The following is a 21905-nucleotide window of genomic DNA, read 5'->3' on the forward strand; positions in this document are numbered from 1 at the left end:
ACTCTCGACCATGTTCAGCAAGGCGTCTCATCAAAATTCAATCACTCGAGTGCAGGCTGTAAATGGCAGCCATCTTGTCTTAGGCCAAAACAGACCATCTTAATTAAAAGAAACACAAAACAACGTTACCACAGCATAATGATTAAACAGTGTTAATTCCCACTAATACCCTTATGTGTATGTAATTATCTAGCAAAAACCAAAGGAAATGATGGACGGAGTGTTGAACATTGCAAGCACTCACCCCCAGTCAACTGATCTGGGTTTAATCCATCACCGTTCTTTAGCCCACTCTGCCACCCCAGTTCAGCTGAAATCGTTCCCAGAGCTGCTGTCCTCACGGAAGATTTTCTAACCAGGCAAAGGCTGTGGGCAGGTGACTCTCGACCATGTTCAGCAAGGCCTCTCATCGAAATTCAATCACTCGAGTGCAGGCTGTAAATGGCAGCCATCTTGTCTTAGGCCAAAACAGACCATCTTAATTAAAAGAAACACAAAACAACGTTACCACAGCATAATGATTAAACAGTGTTAATTCCCACTAATACCCTTATGTGTATGTAATTATCTAGCCTTTTGCAACACAATAAAGCATTAGTACACGTTATTTTAAAAGCGTTTGTGCTTTAAACAAATAGCACTTTGCAACCTTCATTTAATTAAAACCGCACATTATTATTAAGCAACATATATGCATTCCCACGTGTAATTTCTCTTCATTAGTAATGTTGATTAGTCAGGACAAAACTAATAATTAGTAATTATAAATCAATAATTTTAGTCATAACATATAGACAAAACTGAAGCTAAAAACTCGATAAATTTTCAACAGAAAACTCTGCTCCAGCAATCCCCCCTTTGGTGATATCTTATCACCACAAAAAACCACAAAAACCAACCCAATAAATAAATTTAAGTCCCAATCTTTAGGAGAAATTGAAAATGTCTTTTATGACACAACATTAAACACCAGACTTCCTCACATCATCCCTCTTTGTCTCCAAATAAACACTCTCCCTCAATTCCTCTAATTCTATTTCTTGTGGGTCTCTCCTTGACCTCTTTTGCTTCTTTTCAGCACTTTCCCTAATTATTCTCTTTTTTCCTCCCCTGTTTTTACAACACAAACACACCAATCTTAGTAACAATAAAGCAACAATTACACAAGTCAATGGAAATAATATTTTACCAATAATGGTACTACCTATCTTAGCAATAAAACTCTTAACAGCAACTATCTTATTAGCTATTTTAGTCCAAATACTTTCAGCTTCCAGTGGTACTAATTCTTCATGCAAATCAGTAATATTTTTGATATAGACCTTTAGGTCTTTGCTTTCGTCAGGAATGTAAGTGCAACAATGTTGAACTTTCAGCATTCCACAGACTCCACCCTCCTTAGCCAATAGAATATCAAGGGCAAGTCGATTTTGCATAGACATGGCACGTACGGCAATCATCTCCGTATTTACCAAAAGAAACCCTCCAGCGGTACTTGTCGATAAGCGATCCACCACTGTTGACAGTTTCCGAATCCCGTATGCATTTAAAGAAATTCCCACTGCTGGAATTAAAGCTCCAAATATATCACCAACTATTTCTGACCAAGTTTCTCTCTTAAAACGTGTTAGTAAATTAATGTGTTCTACATCTTCTATTCTATCTATATGAAAAATCTTTGGAAAGACCAGGCCCACATAACACGTGCCATACCAATGATCAGGCAACTTGTAATAAGCCTTGTTCCCACAAACATAATACACTCCTGGGAAAACTGGATCTTCTCCACCTTTAAAACCCCATCCTGTTGCAATGAAGTATGTATCATGACACTCACTAGTCCCAACAAAATATGTATCATATTGAGATTTCTTTCTAGTAATGCATAGCTTACCCTTCTGTGGTGCATCTAAAGCTAAAGTTGGACTAGCTCCATTCTTCAACTCCTTTCCCATTTCAATGTCCCAAATTGTCTCACTCACTTTATATTTCCCTGCCTTTTCATGCATGCTCATTCTCCTTTCCTCTACCATGTTTAGGAAAGCTTTCTCCTCTTCTTTCAAACTGCAAGTTAAATTGTTCTTAAAAATGTGATCTAAAGTTAATTCTTCTTTCTCAACAAAAATATCACCAAAAATGTTAGCTTCTTTAGCTGGATTCAGCTTTTTATTCATAGGTAATTGCCCAAAAATGTTATCTTTGTTAGACATCTCATAATCTATTTTCCCTAACAAATAAAAAACACTACTCAACACACTACATGAAATTCCATACGTAGCTGGTAAATGGTTATAAGTAACACCCTCTGAAACGGATGCAGGTAATTGCATACAAACGTAGCAATCCCTAACTTCCATTGTCTTTACGTATTCGTACAACAACTTTGAAAAAACATTACTAGAAAAATCATTAATTGACCTATCTTTATGTATGTAAATGTTACTAATTCTAGTCGGAACTACTTTTTGTGAACTCTTCTCTACATCAGTCACATTATCAGTATGTATTCCAAAAGTACCTATTGTAACTCTAAAAGTAACTAATAAAGCTAGTACACCCCATAATAGCATTAATAATCCAGTACAGCAGCAGCACATTTTACACCATCTTTTCAAAAAGGCACATCTACTTTGATTATTTTCTGTGTTAGCCATTTTACTACTTTGGCAGTGTCTTTTAACTTAGCCTCTTCTACTCCACTACTGAAACTTTAGAGCACTAGATTATTTCAAACAGCTAATTTCAGATTTTCTCTTTTCACTTTCCTCCAAGTTACTCCTTTAATTCACTCAGTTTGGATTTTCATCACTTTTTACTTCTTCTTCAGCAACATCGAACTGTATCAGATCATCAACAACATCCTGTGCATCCGACTCTTCTCCAATGTCAGTCAAGATTACTTTCAGGATTCCAACAGTTTTCTCCTCAACCACTTTACGTACGGTCCCCTCTGGATTTCCTTGACTTTCTGCCTCTTCACCTTCAGACAGTGCCACGTACGTCCATTCCGGTGACCTATACTTCTGGTTAGGTTTTCGGATTCTCTTGATTTCCTCTGGTTCTTTTGTGACCTTTTGTTTTTCACCTTTTGCTTGATTCTGACTCGACACCTCGTTCACCTGTTCAGCTTTCGATGAATTTACTCGTGTCAGTCTGTACCTCAGTCTCTTTATCTTGTTGTTAGGCCAAAGATCTCCTCTTACAACTCTCTTCGGTCTTACTTCTTTATTATTCCTTTCTCCGATCCAAGTTCTCTTTCTCAGAACTCGACCCTCTGATTTCTCATTTTCACTCTCATCTGATTCTGTCTCATTTGCCTTATTCTTCAACAGTTTTCTTTCGCTCCACAGTTTTTCCCACTACTGATTGAGATTTCCCTAATTCTGTCCCTCCTCGGATCTCCGACACGCAATCTTCTTGCTGTCTACTTGTCCCTTCACCTAGCTTATTAGGAATGTTCCCAACACCTCCTCGGGGCTTTTCCGCAATCTGTCCCTCTCTATCTTCTTCTGACCCTGCTTCTTCAGGTGTAATGTCAAGTGGAATTTCAACCTCCTCATCTGATTCAGGAGTAGTCCTTGTGGAATTGCTCTTTTCTCTTCTGTTTTCTCCACTGCTTGTTGGAACTTCAGGCACTCTTACAGAATCTGATCTCTCCTCTGAGACTCTCAATGTTTCCCCTGAAGCCTCTCCTGGAAAGAAAGAATCACCTGACTCTCTTTCTCCTTCACCTCTTTCAGGATTCTTCCTTCTTCTTACTGGTTCAGTCTCTGCATCATCACTCGAATCTGACTCTTCAAAATACTCCTTACCAGTCCCTTCTTTTGGATTAGGAACTCTCAGAGTATGACTAGCATGCACCCAGTTTTTCACACCGGCACACTTTACTGCAGTTGTCGTAGTCAGAATGACTTGTCTTGGCCTTCCCCACCTTGGAACCAAGCAATTCCTTCTTCTGTGCACCTTAATCCTCACCCAGTCCCCTGGACTCAGATCATGGGCTTGCTTCTTCTCAAGTGTGGTAGCGTCTCCTCCAACCTGGTGAAACACAGAACGAACTGCGTCAGCCAGGCCTTTACAATAATCCAAAATCATGTCATCAGTTATTGTCATCAACTTGTTGACAGGCACAAATGCATGTCTCATCGCACGTCTCATTAAGATTTCGTGCGGACTCAACCCTGTGGTTCTATCTGGAGTAGACCTAATAGTCATTAGCACTAGAGGCAAGACATCAGGCCATTTCATTCCAGTGGCTAAACACATCTTACCAATTCGGTTTTTGATTGTGCCGTTCATCTGTTCAACGACTCCAGAAGCCTCTGGTCTGTATGCACAATGTAGCTTCTGCTGTATGCTTAATGCTTCACAAATCAAACCCATGAGCTCATTATAGAAGTGTCCACCTCTATCAGACTCAATTGTCACTGGGAACCCATACCTAGGAATCAACTCTCTTAACAGTAATTTTGCAACTGTTATCCCATCATTTCTCCTAGTCGGATAGGCCTCCACCCATCTTGAGAACAAACAGACTACCACTAGAACATACCTCAATTTGTTCACTTGGGGCATCTCAATGAAATCAATTTGCATTCTGGTAAAAGGACCTCCTTCTCTGCCTATTGTTCCTAGACTCACCACTGTCTTCTTCCCAGTATTGAACTGTTGACAAATCAAACATCTTTGACAGATGCTCTCTGCAATCAACCTGAACTTTGCATTGTACCAGGTTTGCTTAAAAGACCTTATCATCGCATCCCTTGCCAAATGTCCCTGGCCATGATACATTCTTGCCATTGTCGACAGCATTGAGTTAGGCATGACTGGTCTACCATCTCTATAGATCCAAACATGATCTGTCTCTCTTGGTGCACAACATGCCTTGATCCAATCTCTCATTTCCTCATCTCCTGCCTCATTCTGCAACTGTTTCACTTCATCCCATGTTTCTAGGACATTAGTAAACATCACAGAACAAAAAGACATTTCCTTCTCTCGTGCCCTATTAATCGATTGATTTGTTTTTGCACAATACTGTGAAATATCATTGGCAAATCTATTACCAAGAGTAACAAAATCATCTCCTTGTCCATGAGCAGCACACTTCACAACTGCTAGTTCTTTAGGCAGCTGTATCGCCTCAAGCAATTTTCCAATCACTTCAGCATTCTTTATTGGAGTCCCACTCGACGTCAAGAAACCTCTCTGTAGCCAAAGCTGGCCAAAGTCATGAACAACTCCAAATCCGTACTGACTATCAGTCATCACAGTCACTCTCAAATTCTTCCCAATTTTGCAAGCTTTCGTCAATGCCACCAATTCAGCCACTTGAGCAGATCTCACTCCTTTCAAAGGCGAAGCTTCCATAACTTCTGAAACCTTACACACTGCATATGCTGCACTTAGCACACCATCATCAATCCTCAGACATGATCCATCCACAAACAGCACATGATCACTCTCAGGCAATTGTAAATCTCTTATGTCTGGTCTTGGTTTTGTGCAATAATCAAGCACATCCAAACAATCATGATCAACATCATCTCCCACATTCACATTGTCAGCATCTGGTAGAAGTGTCGCTGGATTCCCATTCACACATCTCTCAAGAGTCACATTTGATGCTCCCAGAATTATTTTCTCATATTTAGTCAGCCGACTATGTGACATGTACTGAGTTCTGCTTCTTGTCAAAAGAATTGCCACATCATTAGGTACGAATACCCGTACAGGATATCCCATTATTATACCCTCACTCTGTTCCAAACTTCTGCATGTAGCAGCTACTGCTTTCAGACAACCTGGCAAACCCACAGCTACAGGGTCAAGTGTCGATGAGAAGTACGCAATCGGCCTTCTCAGTTGTCCATGCTTCTGAATCAACACTGAAAGTGCACACCCATTTCTCTCACTGCAGTACAACTCAAACTCTTTCTCATAGTCTGGCATTCCCAAAGCAGGGGCTTCACACATTCTGCTCTTCAGCTCTTCAAATGCTGCCATTTGTTCTCCATCCAGTTCCAATGGATCTCTCACCTCACTTTTTGTCAACTTAATCAGTGGCTTTGCTATCAGGGAGAAATTACTTATCCACTGACGACAATAACCCACCATCCCCAGAAACATCCTCACTTCTCTCTGGGTCATCGGGGCTCTCATTCCTCTGATAATTTTGATCCTGTCATCGGTCACCTTTCTCAGACCCTTTTCAATATTGTGTCCAAGATAATGCACCTCTTTCTTGCAAAATTGTAATTTGGCTGCAGATACCTTTAACCCTCCATCTGCCAGATGATTCAGTAAAGCTATGGTATCTACTTCACAAGCTTCACGTGTCTTCGATGCCACAAGTAGGTCATCGATATACTGCACTAGTACTGAGCTTTCAGGCATGATCAAACTCTCCAATGATTTCTTCAATAACTGATTGAATATCGAAGGACTCTCTGTATACCCCTGTGGGATACGACACCATGCTAAAATACGCTGGCCAAACCGAAATTCAAAAATCGGCTGGCTCTCATGATGCAATGGAATTGAAAAGAAAGCATGACACAAATCAATCACCGTGTACCACTCAGCATCATGAGGAATCTGATACAAAATCACTGAAGGATTTGGCACAATGGGACAACATGCCACCACAATTTGTTAACTTTCCTCAAATCTTGTACAATCCTGAATTTGCCATTAGGTTTCTTTAGCCCCATTATCGGTGAATTACACGGGCTACTCAGTATCTCTCTCAGAACACCCTGTTGAATCATTTTGTCAATAATAGGAGTAATTCCTTCAATTATTTCTGGTGTCAATCTGTACTGAGGAATATTAGGATAAACAACCCCCTCTTTCACTGAAATTTTCACTGGATCTACATTATTCATCAATCCCACATCTTTTCCAGTAAAATCCCAAACTGCTGTTTTCACTGTGTGTCTCAACTCCTGAGGCAAATCATCTGGATTAAACACTGCATAGGTACCAACAATTTCACTTTCTCTATTATCTAGAGTCATTCGGTACAAAACATCCTCATCCAGTGTCTCAAAAGCTATTCCATCCGGAGTACAGAAAATGGTACAATTCATCTTGCACAATAGATTCCTACCTAGCAAGTTCACTGGACTAGTGTCACAGACAACAAATCTGTGCATGTCTGAAAATTTCCCTATTCTTACCCTTACTGGTTCGGTAAGACGAGTCTTAATCTGTGTATTGGCTACACCAACTACTTGGATTGCTTCGTCCGAGAGAGGAAGATTTCTAATATCTGCTGACCTGACAGTTGATCTCGTCGCTCCTGTGTCTCCCAAAAAAGTAACACTCTCTCCATTTATTTTCCCATCTACAAATGGTCCTGCCTGGTCTATTTCTAGAGTCGCACCAAGTATGCACTCTTCCTCCTCTCTTCGGCACCGTCAATAGTCCCCTTCAGACTCACTCCCCTCATTCTTTAACCGGTACTTTTGTACCAGGTTAGAACGTCTCGGTTTGTTTACCTGCTCATCATTGTAGAATCCTGAGTCCTGGTTATACTTTTGGGACCCTCTATTCTGCGGCAAGGGCAGTTTTGGCTCTTGACTCTGCTGTCTGACAACCTTCTGTTGTTGCTGCGGTTGATTACACCCCTCGTTCTGCACCTGTTGATTCAATGATTTATTTTCATTACTCACTAATGGTGGATTGGTACACTCGGATCTCCAATGCCCCAATTGTCCACAGTTGTGACAAGGGAATTTCTTTTTGGCCTCCTCTAAATTCCGCTTTCCTTTTCCCGCATATCTGGGTCTAATTCCTGGATTATTTGCCTGTTCCATCAACTGTGCTTCTTGTCTTTCAGCAACTTTCACTTGTGCCCACATTGCCTTTTCTTTCAGCTTTCTCTGTTTGGCTTCAATCTCATCACTGAAGTACTTTGCATGTCTCAAGATTTCATCAATATTTTTACTCTGCCAATCAACTGTATGCTCACGTATCCTTTCACTTATTTCAGGTCTCAGGCCATATACAAATCTGTATACAAAATGACTCAAATCCTTATCACCCAGGTGTTCATCTTCACTAAACTGTTTGAAAGCCAGTATCAGCCTTTCGTAAAAAGCATGAACTGATTCTTTTGCTTCCTGATGTGTTCGATCTATCTTAACCCAGTCTGTCTCTTTCGGGGGTACTTTATTTTTCAGGAACACAATTACCTGATCATATTTTCTCATCACTTCTGGATCTGGTGCTCCTGTTTTCTGATGTCTTGGATATTCCTTAGCAGGCCAATCTACAACTATCTTACACTCAGCCCACAAGCCTGCTGGAACAATTATATCAAACAGACTATTCAGGTCAATCCACAGCACTTTTGACAATTTCACAAACCTGTCTACCTGCCTATACCACTCGACAGGCTTTTCTCTCAGTCGAGGGAAATCATTCGTAAATGATAAAATATCCTGTCTAGTCCACGGGACATGTACATATCCACCTCCAGGAATCTCTCTCATAGGATAAGCTTCTACTGTTTTCTCTTTTTCTCTCATGGGAAAAGCTGAATAAGTCCTGTCCACTGAATCTTCCCTTTTCTTGTACCATCTATCCTTCCACTTTTCTACATCACCCCATTTTCGCAATAAGGCAATCATTTCCTTAATTTGCCCTGTTCTACCAGCACCATTCAGATTTTCAATATCCATGTCTGTAAAATCCATCCTGTAAGACTTCTGCAAAACCTTCACCTTATCCATATCAACTCCTTGTTCATTCGCTATTGCTCTTAACCTGTCATGTGTATTTTTAGCCCTCCAGGTGATACTTTTGCACATGAATAACAACTCTCCATCATGATGGTTTTTGAGTATGTCTGTAGGAATTGTCCCTGCAATAAGCTCCTCTAATTCCATGCGCAACCTGGCTACATCAATTGCTTGTGAATCTTTATCTTTCTTTTTAAGAACCTTCAACCAATCATTCAAATCCTCAGCTGTTATTTCAGTAGACTTCTTTACTGTACTCACTTGTTCTGTCATCCTTTGTGGTTCCAAAATTGCTCCTCCCAAACAACCAGTATTCAATCCTGAATTAGGCTGCACATCTAATCCTCCACAACAGGCATCATGTCTTGACTGTCTCAAATTATTTCCTCCTGTTCTCGTTCCTGATTCCTCCAAAGAGCAAGTACCAACCAAACCATTTCCAACATAAGGAACTGTCAAACCATTTTCACCCATTCTTTGTTTATCAAAAATAGGCACAACCGGACCAATCGTTACAGGTACAGTTACTGCTTCAAGATTTTTCGTCAGCTCCCTAATTTTCTAAGTCAGCTCAGATGTCGTTCTGGCTAATTCTCTTGTTTTCTCGTCACTGACTCGATTCTCTCTCTCTCGCTCTCTCTCTCTCTCCCTTTCCGTGAAAGAGCTACCACTTTTCAGATCAGGTGTCACAACCTCAGTTTTAATAATTCGCAAAGTATCTCTTACAGGAGTAGCAACTGGTGTGCTCTCTTCTGGTTCTGGTCTATATGGAGGTGGTCTCTTGTAAATCATGTCATCCAAGACCTCATCCTCATAATCATTAGCTCCATACCTTCTCACTTCTGCATCAGGCACCCCTTCTGTAGCCCTCCTTTCTTCCTTCTCTTCAACTGTCCTCATAGGATATAATCCCTCTGACATACTAGCATCTCGCCATCTCCTCATTCGATCATGATGAGTTTCACAATCATATTTTCTCCCAAAAAAGTACCTATAATTGCCTCCACTCCTCTGCTTTTCTCGCTCATGCACCTCATCTTCCCATTCCACCAACGCCTCGAACTGTGTCGGCCTTGGTCTAGGCTCTAGACCCTTCATTTTCTCCCGTAAATTTCTCAACACGGCTAAATTAAATGAACCATGTTCCGGGAATGCTAAGACACCATCTTCCTTAGTATACTTAGCCCAGTTATCTAACCAAATACAGGTATGATACCCATATTTCGCAACCATGAAGGATGCAGGAGTTTTTGTCGGAGGTAGCAATTCACCCTCTCTGGTTATTATGTTCTTATCCTTGTCGAACCACTTTTTTATTTTACCGAACAAGGATCTTTTCTTCTTTTCCTCCGGTTGGTAATACATTTTAAAGTTTACCAATATTCTCTAGTCCCTTCCGCAACTGTATGATCTTTTTGTCCAATAACAGCGCGACTCACACTAACGCACCAATCCTGGAACGTCTATGTCACCCTGTACTCCTTCCAATCCCTGCGCGGCTCACACTAACGCACCAATCCCAGCGCGAGCACTGTTCTGATCCACTACCCAATCAGAGCGCGGTCTGTATGACGTCAGCAGTCGCTGCAGTCGCTCCTGCTCCTGTCTCCTGTCACTCGTCTACCCCTCCTTTACAAAGCCTTCTCAGTAGACTTCGTTTCAGATTTTACAAAATCTATTAGTTAGAACATATAAACATCTCCATTGTCTGTTTCGCTAACCACAGAATAGTAAAGAAAATCTTTTTCACAAGAATCCCGCTTCTCTCTAGAACAGCGCTTACCTCTGCTCCACTACGGAATTATTACTCTCGTTGACACAGTAGCACATCCCCTACTCTGCCCTTCTAACATGCATCCATCAACTGTTGTCTCTAGGACTGCTCCAAAGAGTCTTACAATCAACTAAATGCTCATACATTCACGCACTTTTACACCAGAAAATGTAGCACATGCACACAGAATCCTGCCTTTCCCGAGAACAGCGAACAGTCTGTCCCACTACAGAATTATAACACACGTTAACCAAGCAGCGCTTACCTCTGCCCAGTCCTTCAGACAAGCTCAGAGAATACCTATTACTCCTCCTGTTATAAGCTTTAACGGTGAACCTTACGGATCCCTGGGACTTAAGACCAGAGTTTCACAGATAACCTTTGCTACCATACGCACTCTTTTTATACCGAAATCTCTAGTAGTAACACACGACGATGTCACTGATTCCGAACCCAGACAATGTGACGCGCAACTTCAATTGTCACATGTTTTTCCTGCATACATACAGGTAATTCCAACAATCCCGTCTTTCCCGAGAGCAACACACACTTCCCTCTGCCCTACTACGGAACTGCCACCAGCTTCCAAGTTCCAGAAGCACTACATAAAACTCAACACGACGACTTCAACATATAGTATTAGTACATATCCCAACATCAATCAATAAATCAATGAATCAAAAGCCAATGTACAAGCAATCTAATCTGATCAAGACAATAATCAAACCATCATACTGCTACCAGGAAACTGCTGCAGATCGGCGCATATAAAATCTCCCTGCTTCCACGGATAGAGTAAACCTACAGTCACACGCACAAACACACATCATACGCTAGGGCCCATCACACTAGATTCACACTATTACTCTATCCACACCGAATATAGGAGAACCAATCTGCATCTACAATGAGGTCAATGACACCATAAAATTACTGTCCTGAGTCATGATTTAAAACATAGGAAATACATTTGGAACTCAATAATTGACAAGGAATAAACACCCGACACATAGAAATTCAAACAATGCTTGTTTATCTAAATCAATTCAAATGAAAAGTCAATCATTAGCAAAATTGTCATTCTCATAGTTACCTATTCTAGCTAAAAGGGTCAAGAGAGGTCTCTCGGTAAAGTCTCTCAAGCTGCCGTCCTCAGCATGGGTAACATCCAAACGCGATGACCACCAGGAAAGAATGAATGAACGAACGAACGTGGACCCTCTCTAGTCTAACATATTTATAGGGTATGTTGCGAATAAAAGTTACAAACAAAAATTAGATATCCGTTGAGCCACTGAGCAGAGCGAACAGGAAAGGAAGTCTCTCGGTTACATTTAGAAAACCTCCGCTCAGGAAAAATCACAAAAAATAAAAAGACGGAAGAAGGAAACTCGAGTTTGCAAATGTTACTTTCGTAAATGTTCTTCCTTGATATCTTAGCAGAGCCACCGCAGACTGGACAATGTTCATTGTGCTTTATCCTTGTCCAAGGACAGCTGAAATCGTTCCCAGAGCTGCTGTCCTCACGGAAGATTTTCTAACCAGGCAAAGGCTGTGGTCAGGTGACTCTCGACCATGTTCAGCAAGGCCTCTCATCAAAATTCAATCACTCGAGTGCAGGCTGTAAATGGCAGCCATCTTGTCTTAGGCCAAAACAGACCATCTTAATTAAAAGAAACACAAAACAACGTTACCACAGCATAATGATTAAACAGTGTTAATTCCCACTAATACCCTTATGTGTATGTAATTATCTAGCCTTTTGCGACACAATAAAGCATTAGTACACGTTATTTTAAAAGCGTTTGTGCTTTAAACAAATAGCACTTTGCAACATTCATTTAATTAAAACCGCACATTATTATTAAGCAACATATATGCATTCCCACGTGTAATTTCTCTTGATTAGTAATGTTGATTAGTCAGGACAAAACTAATAATAAGTAATTATAAATCAATAATTTTAGTCATAACATATAGACAAAACTGGAGCTAAAAACTCGATAAATTTTCAACAGAAAACTCTGCTCCAGCAGTTACACCCATTTCCTTTGTCCAGTTTCACGCCAGAGCAGGGCCAGGTAGCCCCTGCAACCGGTTTGAACTGGGCAATGCACAGGGACAGCAAACGTGCCCCCAGTGCAGGACTTCAAAGCACCAGAGAGTGCTCCCGCCCAGTCCCTATACACATCTGCCTTGTCTGGGGAGGTGGTCACACCTCCCTTCGACAGGAAACCTATTGTCGAGGCCTCCCCTGCCAGAGTTTCGGTCAGCAGCAGGAAGCCAGACCCGTGTCTGTGGTAGAGCCATCCACTTTGTGATGCCAGGGCTCAGGAAAGTCCTACCGGGTTTGACCAGTGTGAAGATGTCTTTCCCTCTAGAAGGGTGGAATGCTACTCCCGCCGCCAGAACTGGTGGGGGGGGGGGGTAGTATTCCAAAGCGTTTGACACCAAACACAACATGTTTTGATGCAGCCATTCCAAAGTTAGCATTTACCGGGAGGTTATAATGCACTTAAGAGTATATGGTATGGCTGTATCTCAGAACAGCCATAAGGAAGTATTTCTGAAAGCTGCAGATGGGCTCAGCTCATGCTTGGGCACCCTCCCACACATAACCAAGCACTCTGCCTTCAGGATTGTCAAGGCCTGCCATAGGAGTGGCTGATAGGTTTATATGTCTCTGTATATATGTGTGGCTATAGGTAGCCTATACCACTGTAAGGGGTGCAAGCACACCCTTACCCAGGCTGCAGTAGCAGACCTGTGGTGCCATTTTGGAGTGCTTCCCAGGGGCGGCATAATACATGCTGCAGCCTCTGGTAGGCCTCAGAGGTACCTATGCCCTAGGTACATAGTATACCATATGCTAGGGGCTTATAAGGCACTCCAGAATCCAATTAGATATGTACCTAATGTACATGCAAACCATTTTAGAGAGGAAGCAGCTAGGCTGTGGTCCTGATTAGCAGGGCCACAGCCAGACTAAGGTCGATAAACAGTGAAACACCAGCAAAAAGTGGGGGTACCCATGTGAAGCAGATCCTACTCTCCTATAGGATGCTTGTCTGTGGAAGATACAGAGCCTTGCCTTAAGTGTTATGCTGGGTACCATGGAAGATCGAAGCAGCCCCCACCCTAAGTGCCTGATCCCAAGCTGCAAATCCTCGTTTCCATAAGAAAAGGGTTCAAAAGTATTTCCGGGCAGATACACGTCCCTGATGGATGGCTTGATCCAAAATGTTATAAAAGTCGCTGTTACCAAAATGGCAGCCTGTAATCTGAATGCAGCAGTCCAAGTATCCGTGGCAGCAACATGGGCACGTCAGGTGACACCCCTCGGTTCATGGGGCTTAGGCCTGATGTGGTCATAAGGGAATGTACTGTCTGTATCTCAAATGCTTCCTAGTGGATCACATCTGCCTTTGATGGTATTGGGGTGTGCTAGTGTAATATGATCCTTCTCACGGGTATAGTGTGGAAGCATCTGGACACATTCCGGAGTCACGTGCAGCTGAATGATGGGACCAGGTTACAAGAATTATACAAATTAAATCGAAACTGAGGCCAACCAGTTATGCTACGCTGCGTAATCGAGCCCTATTTCCATAACACAGAAGGTGAATATTATAAATTGCTGTGTCAAATTAGTGAATGGACTTGTTTATCTCTTTGCTGATGTCCAAGTCATAGTCCTGGGGTTCCAGGTCAAGCTCCGTCACTGGAACAGCGGTCACTTTCAGCCAATCAGAGTCCTCTTTCTCCTTATCTTCGATTCCACGTACTGCTCGCTCAAGTAACTGCAAATCAAACTCTTGCTCACGTTTCCACTGGTGACAAAGAAAATGTTAGAGGCACTTGCTTGGAAAAATGACTCTGTGCAATAGCTAGGGCTAGGTGTATGAAGAGAAGAGCAAAGCTACCTGCATGCTCCCTCTGAGCACCAATGTGGCTAGATTTCACAATGCGGACCTCAGCATAACTTATTTTTGGTAATTTTATAGAACTCAATAAAAGCTATTAATCAGGCCACTTCTGGCACAGCAATGTCTTTCATGGGAAGGTCATTCACATTTCTACATTGGGAAACGAATTCCATACTTACACACACAGCAGGTTAACAAGATATCAAATGCTATTGTATCGTCTGAGAAATAGGATGCATGTTTCAGCACTTTGGAAATATTGGCACTGACACCCTTTGGTATCTGGTGCACTTCCATTACAATGCTACTGAAGGCCTTTTGTGAGGGTTATCCTGCTCTGGCAGGTTATTCTTGGGAGGCAGGCAGTCTGACTTCTGATTATTAATAAGCTGCACAGAAAGATAAACTCCTGAAAAGGAAGGAATATTCACTTCCGGAGGCATGCTATGCTGTCCAAGAGGCCCTCGCTACTAACATTCCAAAATAACGGGGAACGTGGGGGCATATCAGCAAGCAGGTTTGCCGCATTTGCGTCCGTTTTTGGACGAAAAGCGGCGATAATTTTATCGCCTTATCAGCAAGGTCACGCTATCGCGTGAAACCTTGCCTAACCGCCATTTCCCTTAACACCCATCTTCGCATCTCTAATGAAATGCAAAGCGGGCGTTCCTCCCCAGGATAACGGGAGAAATGTCGCTAAGCGACATTTCTTCTATTATCAAGCCTCACGCAAAGCAGCATAGCGACAAGAAAAGTAGCGATAACCTCTATTATCGCTACTTTCCTTACGCCTGCTTCAAGACTGACTTAGCCATGATATCCTATGGAAGGTGGATATCATGGCTAAGTATGTGAGGCCCTATTAGCAAGCTATCGCCAAACTTCGTGGGATCATCGCTGGGTTTCCAGCGATAATCGCACATTTGGCAGCTTGCGCTTTGAATTTTATCGCTTTGGAGATAAGCGTTGCTAATAGCACGCTATCTCCGTGATAAAATTCAGAGTTGGCCGGCGATAATTATCCTCACGCTAAGAGTGCTGAGCGGTAATTATCGCCGGCCTTTGCTGATATGCCCCTAAACACTTCCAAAGACATTGCCACGTACGTTTCAATCCATTTATAAGTCATGTGACTGCCTCAGCACACCCAATGTGGTAGTAATTTTATGCCCAGAAGTTCGATCTAAAAATGACTTTAGGAAAAACAAATGTTTTCAAGTTAACAAGTATGTTTAACTAGTTGAACTTTCCATAGTTTTGATGCACAATGTATTTGGTCCGGTTTTTCAACTTTGTGTTGGACCAGCTTTCTAATAGTTTCGAATTCACATAACGTTTACATATAACGCAAGAAAACGTGCGCCCCATACAGCTTTCGTAGGCGTAATCTTGCAAACGTTTTCTGAATTCCTTTTTCAGATGCCAAATGATGAACATATTTTTGCATGCGAAAAAACAGCAGAGGAAGTGCAAACACTCTTGCTAACTTTTTCTTTAAACATGGACAGAATAGGGAATGCGCACCTATTGAAATTATAATCCAAAATTAATCCTTATGATGCCTTATTGCGTGCTCCTTGGAAAAGTGCCTTGCCCGTGGCACTTGAAATAACATACCAACAAATTGGGGCGACATACGCCCCAAGCCAAAGGCACAGCGTTCAGTCCTTAAATCCTCCATTATTGTAAAGACCTCTTAATCCTTATGTTTTGCATGTAATCACTTGCTTGCACCAACTTTTCTTTTAACTCCCGTTTGTTCCACAGGTGCGGTATCATGCCAATTTTCCAGGTTTCTCATGCCATTGATGTGCCCATCCGGACCTCTTTACAATAACACGTACAAACGCATTTATTTCATCCAAAGGCAGCTTTTATTAAAATACCCAATGCATTTCGGGTCACTGGGGCCCTTCGTCAGGGGTCACTACAAGTAATAATAAAGACACAAATTAGTTCCTAGAACATTCACTAATGCATAATACTCTGCTTCAATTGTAGAAAATAAATGCTTTAAACTCAGCCTTCTCTAACGGAGGGACTAGCACACAAAAGAGAGTTTAAATGCGAAGGGTAAAGAACATCATGAACATTTCCTTGAAAAGCAGATGGGGAGTGTTTATTTACGGCAGGTACGTGTTCAAGAGAGCTTCGAAAGTGGCAGGCTCGTACACACGTTAGAGAAGCTTAAAGTTAATACGAGCTCACGGAATATATTTCGGGCATCAGATTGGTGAGGTGATGTGTTAAAATCAAGGGCGGTTTGAAGGTGCGCAGCACAGGGCGATAGACAGGATGGTTTAAAGGAGGTGGAGATCGAGACACAGGCAGCGCGAGTAAGGAGGGAGAGAGAACATTTGAGTATTACTTGCTGAATAACATCTGAATGAAAGTTGGGGAGGCAATAAAGTGCATATGAATTAGAAAGAGGGTTGTGTCTTTAAGAAAGACGTGTTCCAACAATGAGTCAATGTCACAACAATGCATTGGGCTTGCGGAATTGTTCAAAAATGAGGGGTGCTAGAGGTTTTGCAGCTAAAGTTGGGGACCGTATTATTCAGTGTTTACTGATACTGTTAAGACAGCAAACAGGGAGCGATCAGCGCGGGCTGAGTTTAAAGCATTTATTTTCTACAATTGAAGCAGAGTATTGTGCATTAGTGAATGTTCTAGGAACTAATTTGTGTCTTTATTATTACTTGTAGTGACCCCTGACGAAGGGCCCCAGTGGCCCGAAATGCATTGGGTATTTTAATAAAAGCTGCCTTTGGATGAAATAAATACGTTTGTACGTGTTATTGTAAAGAGGTCCAGATGGGCACATCAATGGCATGAGAAACCTGGAAAATTGGCATGATACCGCACCTGTGGAACAAACAGGAGTTAAAAGAAAAGTTTGTGCAAGCAAGTGATTACATGCAAAACATAAGGATTAAGAGGTCTTTACAATAATGGAGGATTTAAGGACTGAACGCTGTGCCTTTGGCTTGGGGCGTATGTCGCCCCAATTTGTTGGTAACTTTTTCTTTATCCATGTGGAAAATTTGAGAAATAATATTTTTCCTCATGAAGAAACTCCTTTAGCTGCCCCCCTTCTAGATTAGTGAAGTGTTGTTCCTTTCCCAGCTTTGAAAGGGAATTGTTTATATCGGCTCTTGACAGGAGTAAACCACCGACCTTTCAAGGGTGATACGGTGGGGGAAAAAGTTTTGTGAGTAAATGTTTACATTTGTGGGTGTTCACAAACTTCCAGAGGGAACTAGAATCCTGACTTTCCAACCACTGGAGGTGAGTTACTACTGGAGAAACCTCCAAGTGAGTACATATTTTCACAATTGCGAAACTATTTTTCGCAGACGCAGACAGTCTCAGCAATGAGGCCTATTAGGGTTGATTTTGCATCTCCTGCAATATTTATCTTGAAGTAAGAACACAGGGGCATATCAGCAACAACCGGCCATAATTATCGCTAAGCGCACTTAGCACTAGGATAATTATCGCCGGCTATCGCCGAATTTTATCGCTGAGATAACGTGCCATTAGCAACGTTTATCTCAAAAGCGATAAAAGTCCAGGCGCAAGCTGCCAATTGTGCGATTATCGCTGGAAACCCAGCAATAATCGCACAACGTTTGGCGATAGCTTGCTGATAGGGCAGGGCAGACTCCGCCATGATATCCACCTTCCATTGGATATCATGGCTAAGTCAAACTAAAAGCAGGCGTACGGAAAGTAGCGATAACCAAGGTTAGCGCTACTTTTCTTATCGCTATGCTTGTTAGCGTGCCCATTGATAATTGGAGAAAATGTCGGTTAGCGACATTTCTCCAGGTATTTTGGGATGGAACGCCTACTTTGCATCTCATTAGAGATGCAAAGGTGGACGTTACGGGAAAGGGCGCTAAGGCAAGGATTCACGCAATAGCGTGACCTTGCTGATATAGCGATAAAATTATCGCCGCTTTTAGGGAGGCTAGGCATAATTTGACGTTAATATATGAATAATATATACATTTAAACACTCTTTTGCCCACTGTCTGGCAACAATCCACATATCACCATAGGGGAGCCATTTAACAGTGAGGTGACACTGGCCAAAAGGTACATTTGGCGTAGCAAAGAAAATAACAACTTTCTAAAAGTGTCATTTTGAAAATAGTAATATAAAAATCAACCCAACTGTTGAGCTGAATTTTAAATTACTATTAAGATGTGACCGCGAATATTCTTTCTAGCTGCTCACAAACTGATTTTGAGCACTATAAGTTGTTATAGTTTATCCCAGTGTTTTCTATGGGAGGGCCAGCCTGCCACAGTGAAAATGACTTTGTAGGATTTCAATGCCTGGACATGTAAAACATTAAATATTCATGGCCAACTTTTTAAATACCTTGAACCCTGTCCTATGGGCATTTAGAGCTCACCTTAGGGGTGACTTATAAGTACAAAAAAGGAAGGTTTAGGCCTGACAAAATGTTTATTTTGCCAGGTCAAAATTGCAGTTTCAAACTGCATGCACAGGCTGGAAGATCAGGCCTGAAAGACATGTTCTACAGTACTACTTTAGTGGGTGGCACACATGTAGCCCATTTGCAGCATTAACAACAGTTACAATTAGTACTGTATACTAGAGGCTTATAGGTAAATGTGCCAATAGGTTGTATGCCAATTTTACTATGTTTAAGGCAATAGCACAAACACTTTACCTCCGGTTTAGCAAGAGTAAAGTGCGTAGAGTCCTGTGGCCAACAAAAATGTGTTCAGATAAAGAAAGCAAAAAATCTGTGGGAATACCACTGAAAAACAGAATAATTTCTAACAGGGAAAACAGAAGGGGGAGATCTTAGTGGTTTTGAAAACCACAACACTCACACGCACCCATGCACACACACACACCCCTCCCCCAAGATGAAAGGAATGACAGAAGAGTACAAGGCTAGAAGGAAGAATAAGGAAAACATAAAAAGCTGGAATTAGGAAGCAACCCTAAAATAAAAGCCTTATTATACAATGTCACCACATTGAGAGGTGATGATTGTCTTAGGGAATATTGAGGTCAAAATATCTAAAGGTCACTGTATCATGATCACTATATCACGGGGCACATTATCAAACAGGAAGTGCACAAAGGGAGGTAAGGATATACTATTCTTAACTGCACATCAATGCACCTTGAAGATATACATATGCGGTGCGTATATATAGAGTTAGGTATAGAAAATGTATACATATTTACCTCTCAATATTTGGTCCCTTGATATTCTGGTCAAGATTTTGTGACCATTCCATATTTTGTAATCATTATTCCTGACCTACAACAGAGATGATAACCTAAAGCGTAGGACTCTATATGAAGAACAGTTAAGGAGGGATTGATATTTCTATTTTGTAATAAGGTATAGATCTCATGGAATCTGAATGTCAGAGAATTGTATTTGTTATCATATGGTCCATATTTTGTTTATTTTTTCATTCCAGGCCCAGAATGCCCGCCAAACAGTGAATTCAGGGCATGCGGATCTGCCTGTCCAGAGACCTGTATGACTACCACCGCTCCGGCCTCATGTAACCAACCGTGCGTAGAAACTTGCCAGTGCAATGAGGACTTTGTGCTAAGCAATGGGATGTGTATTCCTAGAAGCCGATGTGGATGTGTCTATGAGGGGCACCTGTATGACCCGAACGTGCATTTCTGGTTGGACAATTGCCAGAACCGGTGCTTCTGTCACCCATTAAGCAGGAAGGTCCAGTGCAAGAAGAGCCAGTGTAGGAAGGAAGAACAGTGTGGCTTGAAGAACGGAATAATTAACTGCTACCCAATCAACTACAGCACCTGCTCAGCCTCCGGAGACCCACATTACACCACCTTTGATGGTCTCAAGTACAACTTCATGAGTACTTGCCAATACCTGTTTTCGGGACTGTGCTATTTGTATACAGGACTAGTAGATTTCAAAGTCTATGTCCAGAATGAGAAGAGGAACAGAAAACCCGTCTCCTACACCAAGCTGGTGGGGATTACAACGTATGGCACACACGTGGTGGTTAGCAAAGAATACCCAAGACAAGTCAGGGTAAGAGAGGAGCTATGCATGAAAGGTTTTGTAATTTTCAATGTATTTTTGAGTTTTATTGTATTTCTGTTAAATGCTATTGATCTAATGATCACAATTCAATACGTTTAAAAGTGCAGAGCCCACTTTTTTTTTATTAGGAGGCCACTGCCCCAAATGGCCAACTATGGGATTGCCAAACACCAAGGTTGCCCAGTTTGATTCCTCCTCAGACCTCGTTCTGGCTTTCTTCCACTACCTCCCCCTTCCTGTTTCTTGTCTCTTCCTGTCAACTTATGGGTTCTTTTTCATCCTGCTTTTCTGTCTCTTGCTCCGGGTCAAGGCTTGGCATAAAGGGGAGAGGAGAATGTTTTTTTTCAAATCACTTGAGAAGCCTGGCATGTCACAGCTCGTCTTCTCACTCATGCCACAGTACGACCCGCGACACTTCGACTTGCGTGCCTTTTCTTTATCTATTGCAAAGATTGATGCACTTAAACAGTGAAGTAGGTAAAGTAGGGCAGATGGGTGGCCCAGTGCTTCATTTGTAAAAGAATAAGTGCCAGGGCCCAAAGCTTTGTTCTGAAGCATGAACGGCAACATTGAAGGCTAAGGGACTAAATACCAAGGCTGCATAGTCTTGATTCCATTTTGAAAAACAACAGGTCCTTCAAGAACAATGCAACATGCGATAAATATAGACCAGAGTCGGCTCTATATCATTTATACAATGCCCAGCCGGGCATTGAAGTTTTAATGATCAATTAGAATTAATTTCTGACATAAAATTAGAATGTAGAGTGGGACACAGTCCTGTGTCCTTACAAACTAAACAGAAAGTGCAGACAATCAAACACAAAAAACAAAAAACATACATCAGGCTGAAGAATGAAGCTTATAGCCAGTACAAATACAAGGGCAAGCTTTCTTAAAGGTACAACAACATGCACAATTTTTAACAAGTGCGTTTAAGATGCATGTTTGTACATTGGGTCGACGACGTTTCGATCTATTCAACCAATACATAGATCATCATCAGGACTAGAAGGAGTAAAAAGCCTGAATTTACAATTCCCAAAAGGAACCGAATCGCTCCTAGAGTAGGTTGCACTGGAGTCCAAGTGAGGAGTTGCTTGCATGGGTCAGCCAGGATAATACCAGTGGTTCAGCTAACCCAGTAGTACGATGCAACAGGTTGCGGGAACCAACTGGCGATTGTGCGTTCCCCTGGATGCTGGCGGACCTTGGATTCGCAGGCCGCTTTGCTGGGAAGTTGGTTGTTCTTTGAAATTCCCGCAACCTGTTGCATCGTACTACTGGGTTAGCTGAACCACTGGTATTATCCTGGCTGACCCATGCAAGCAACTCCTCACTTGGACTCCAGTGCAACCTACTCTAGGAGCGA

At 41.9% G+C, this 21905-nt stretch overlaps 1 protein-coding gene across 1 annotated transcript in view; it reads left to right on the top strand.

The window, feature by feature from the left end:
• LOC146809137 (IgGFc-binding protein-like) overlaps window positions 1-21905 on the top strand; it is a gene marked incomplete at its 5' end in the record, with an annotated part of 458615 nt that overhangs the window by 56863 nt on the left and 379847 nt on the right. Inside the window, one exon of the mRNA XM_085615951.1 lies at window positions 19926-20521. Coding sequence (XP_085472077.1) covers window positions 19926-20521 — 596 coding nt within the window. The remainder of the gene's footprint in view (window positions 1-19925; window positions 20522-21905) is intronic.

The sequence above is a fragment of the Triturus cristatus genome, chromosome 7 (genome assembly GCF_964204655.1).
Source record: "Triturus cristatus chromosome 7, aTriCri1.1, whole genome shotgun sequence".
NCBI classification, from domain to species: Eukaryota; Metazoa; Chordata; class Amphibia; order Caudata; family Salamandridae; genus Triturus; species Triturus cristatus.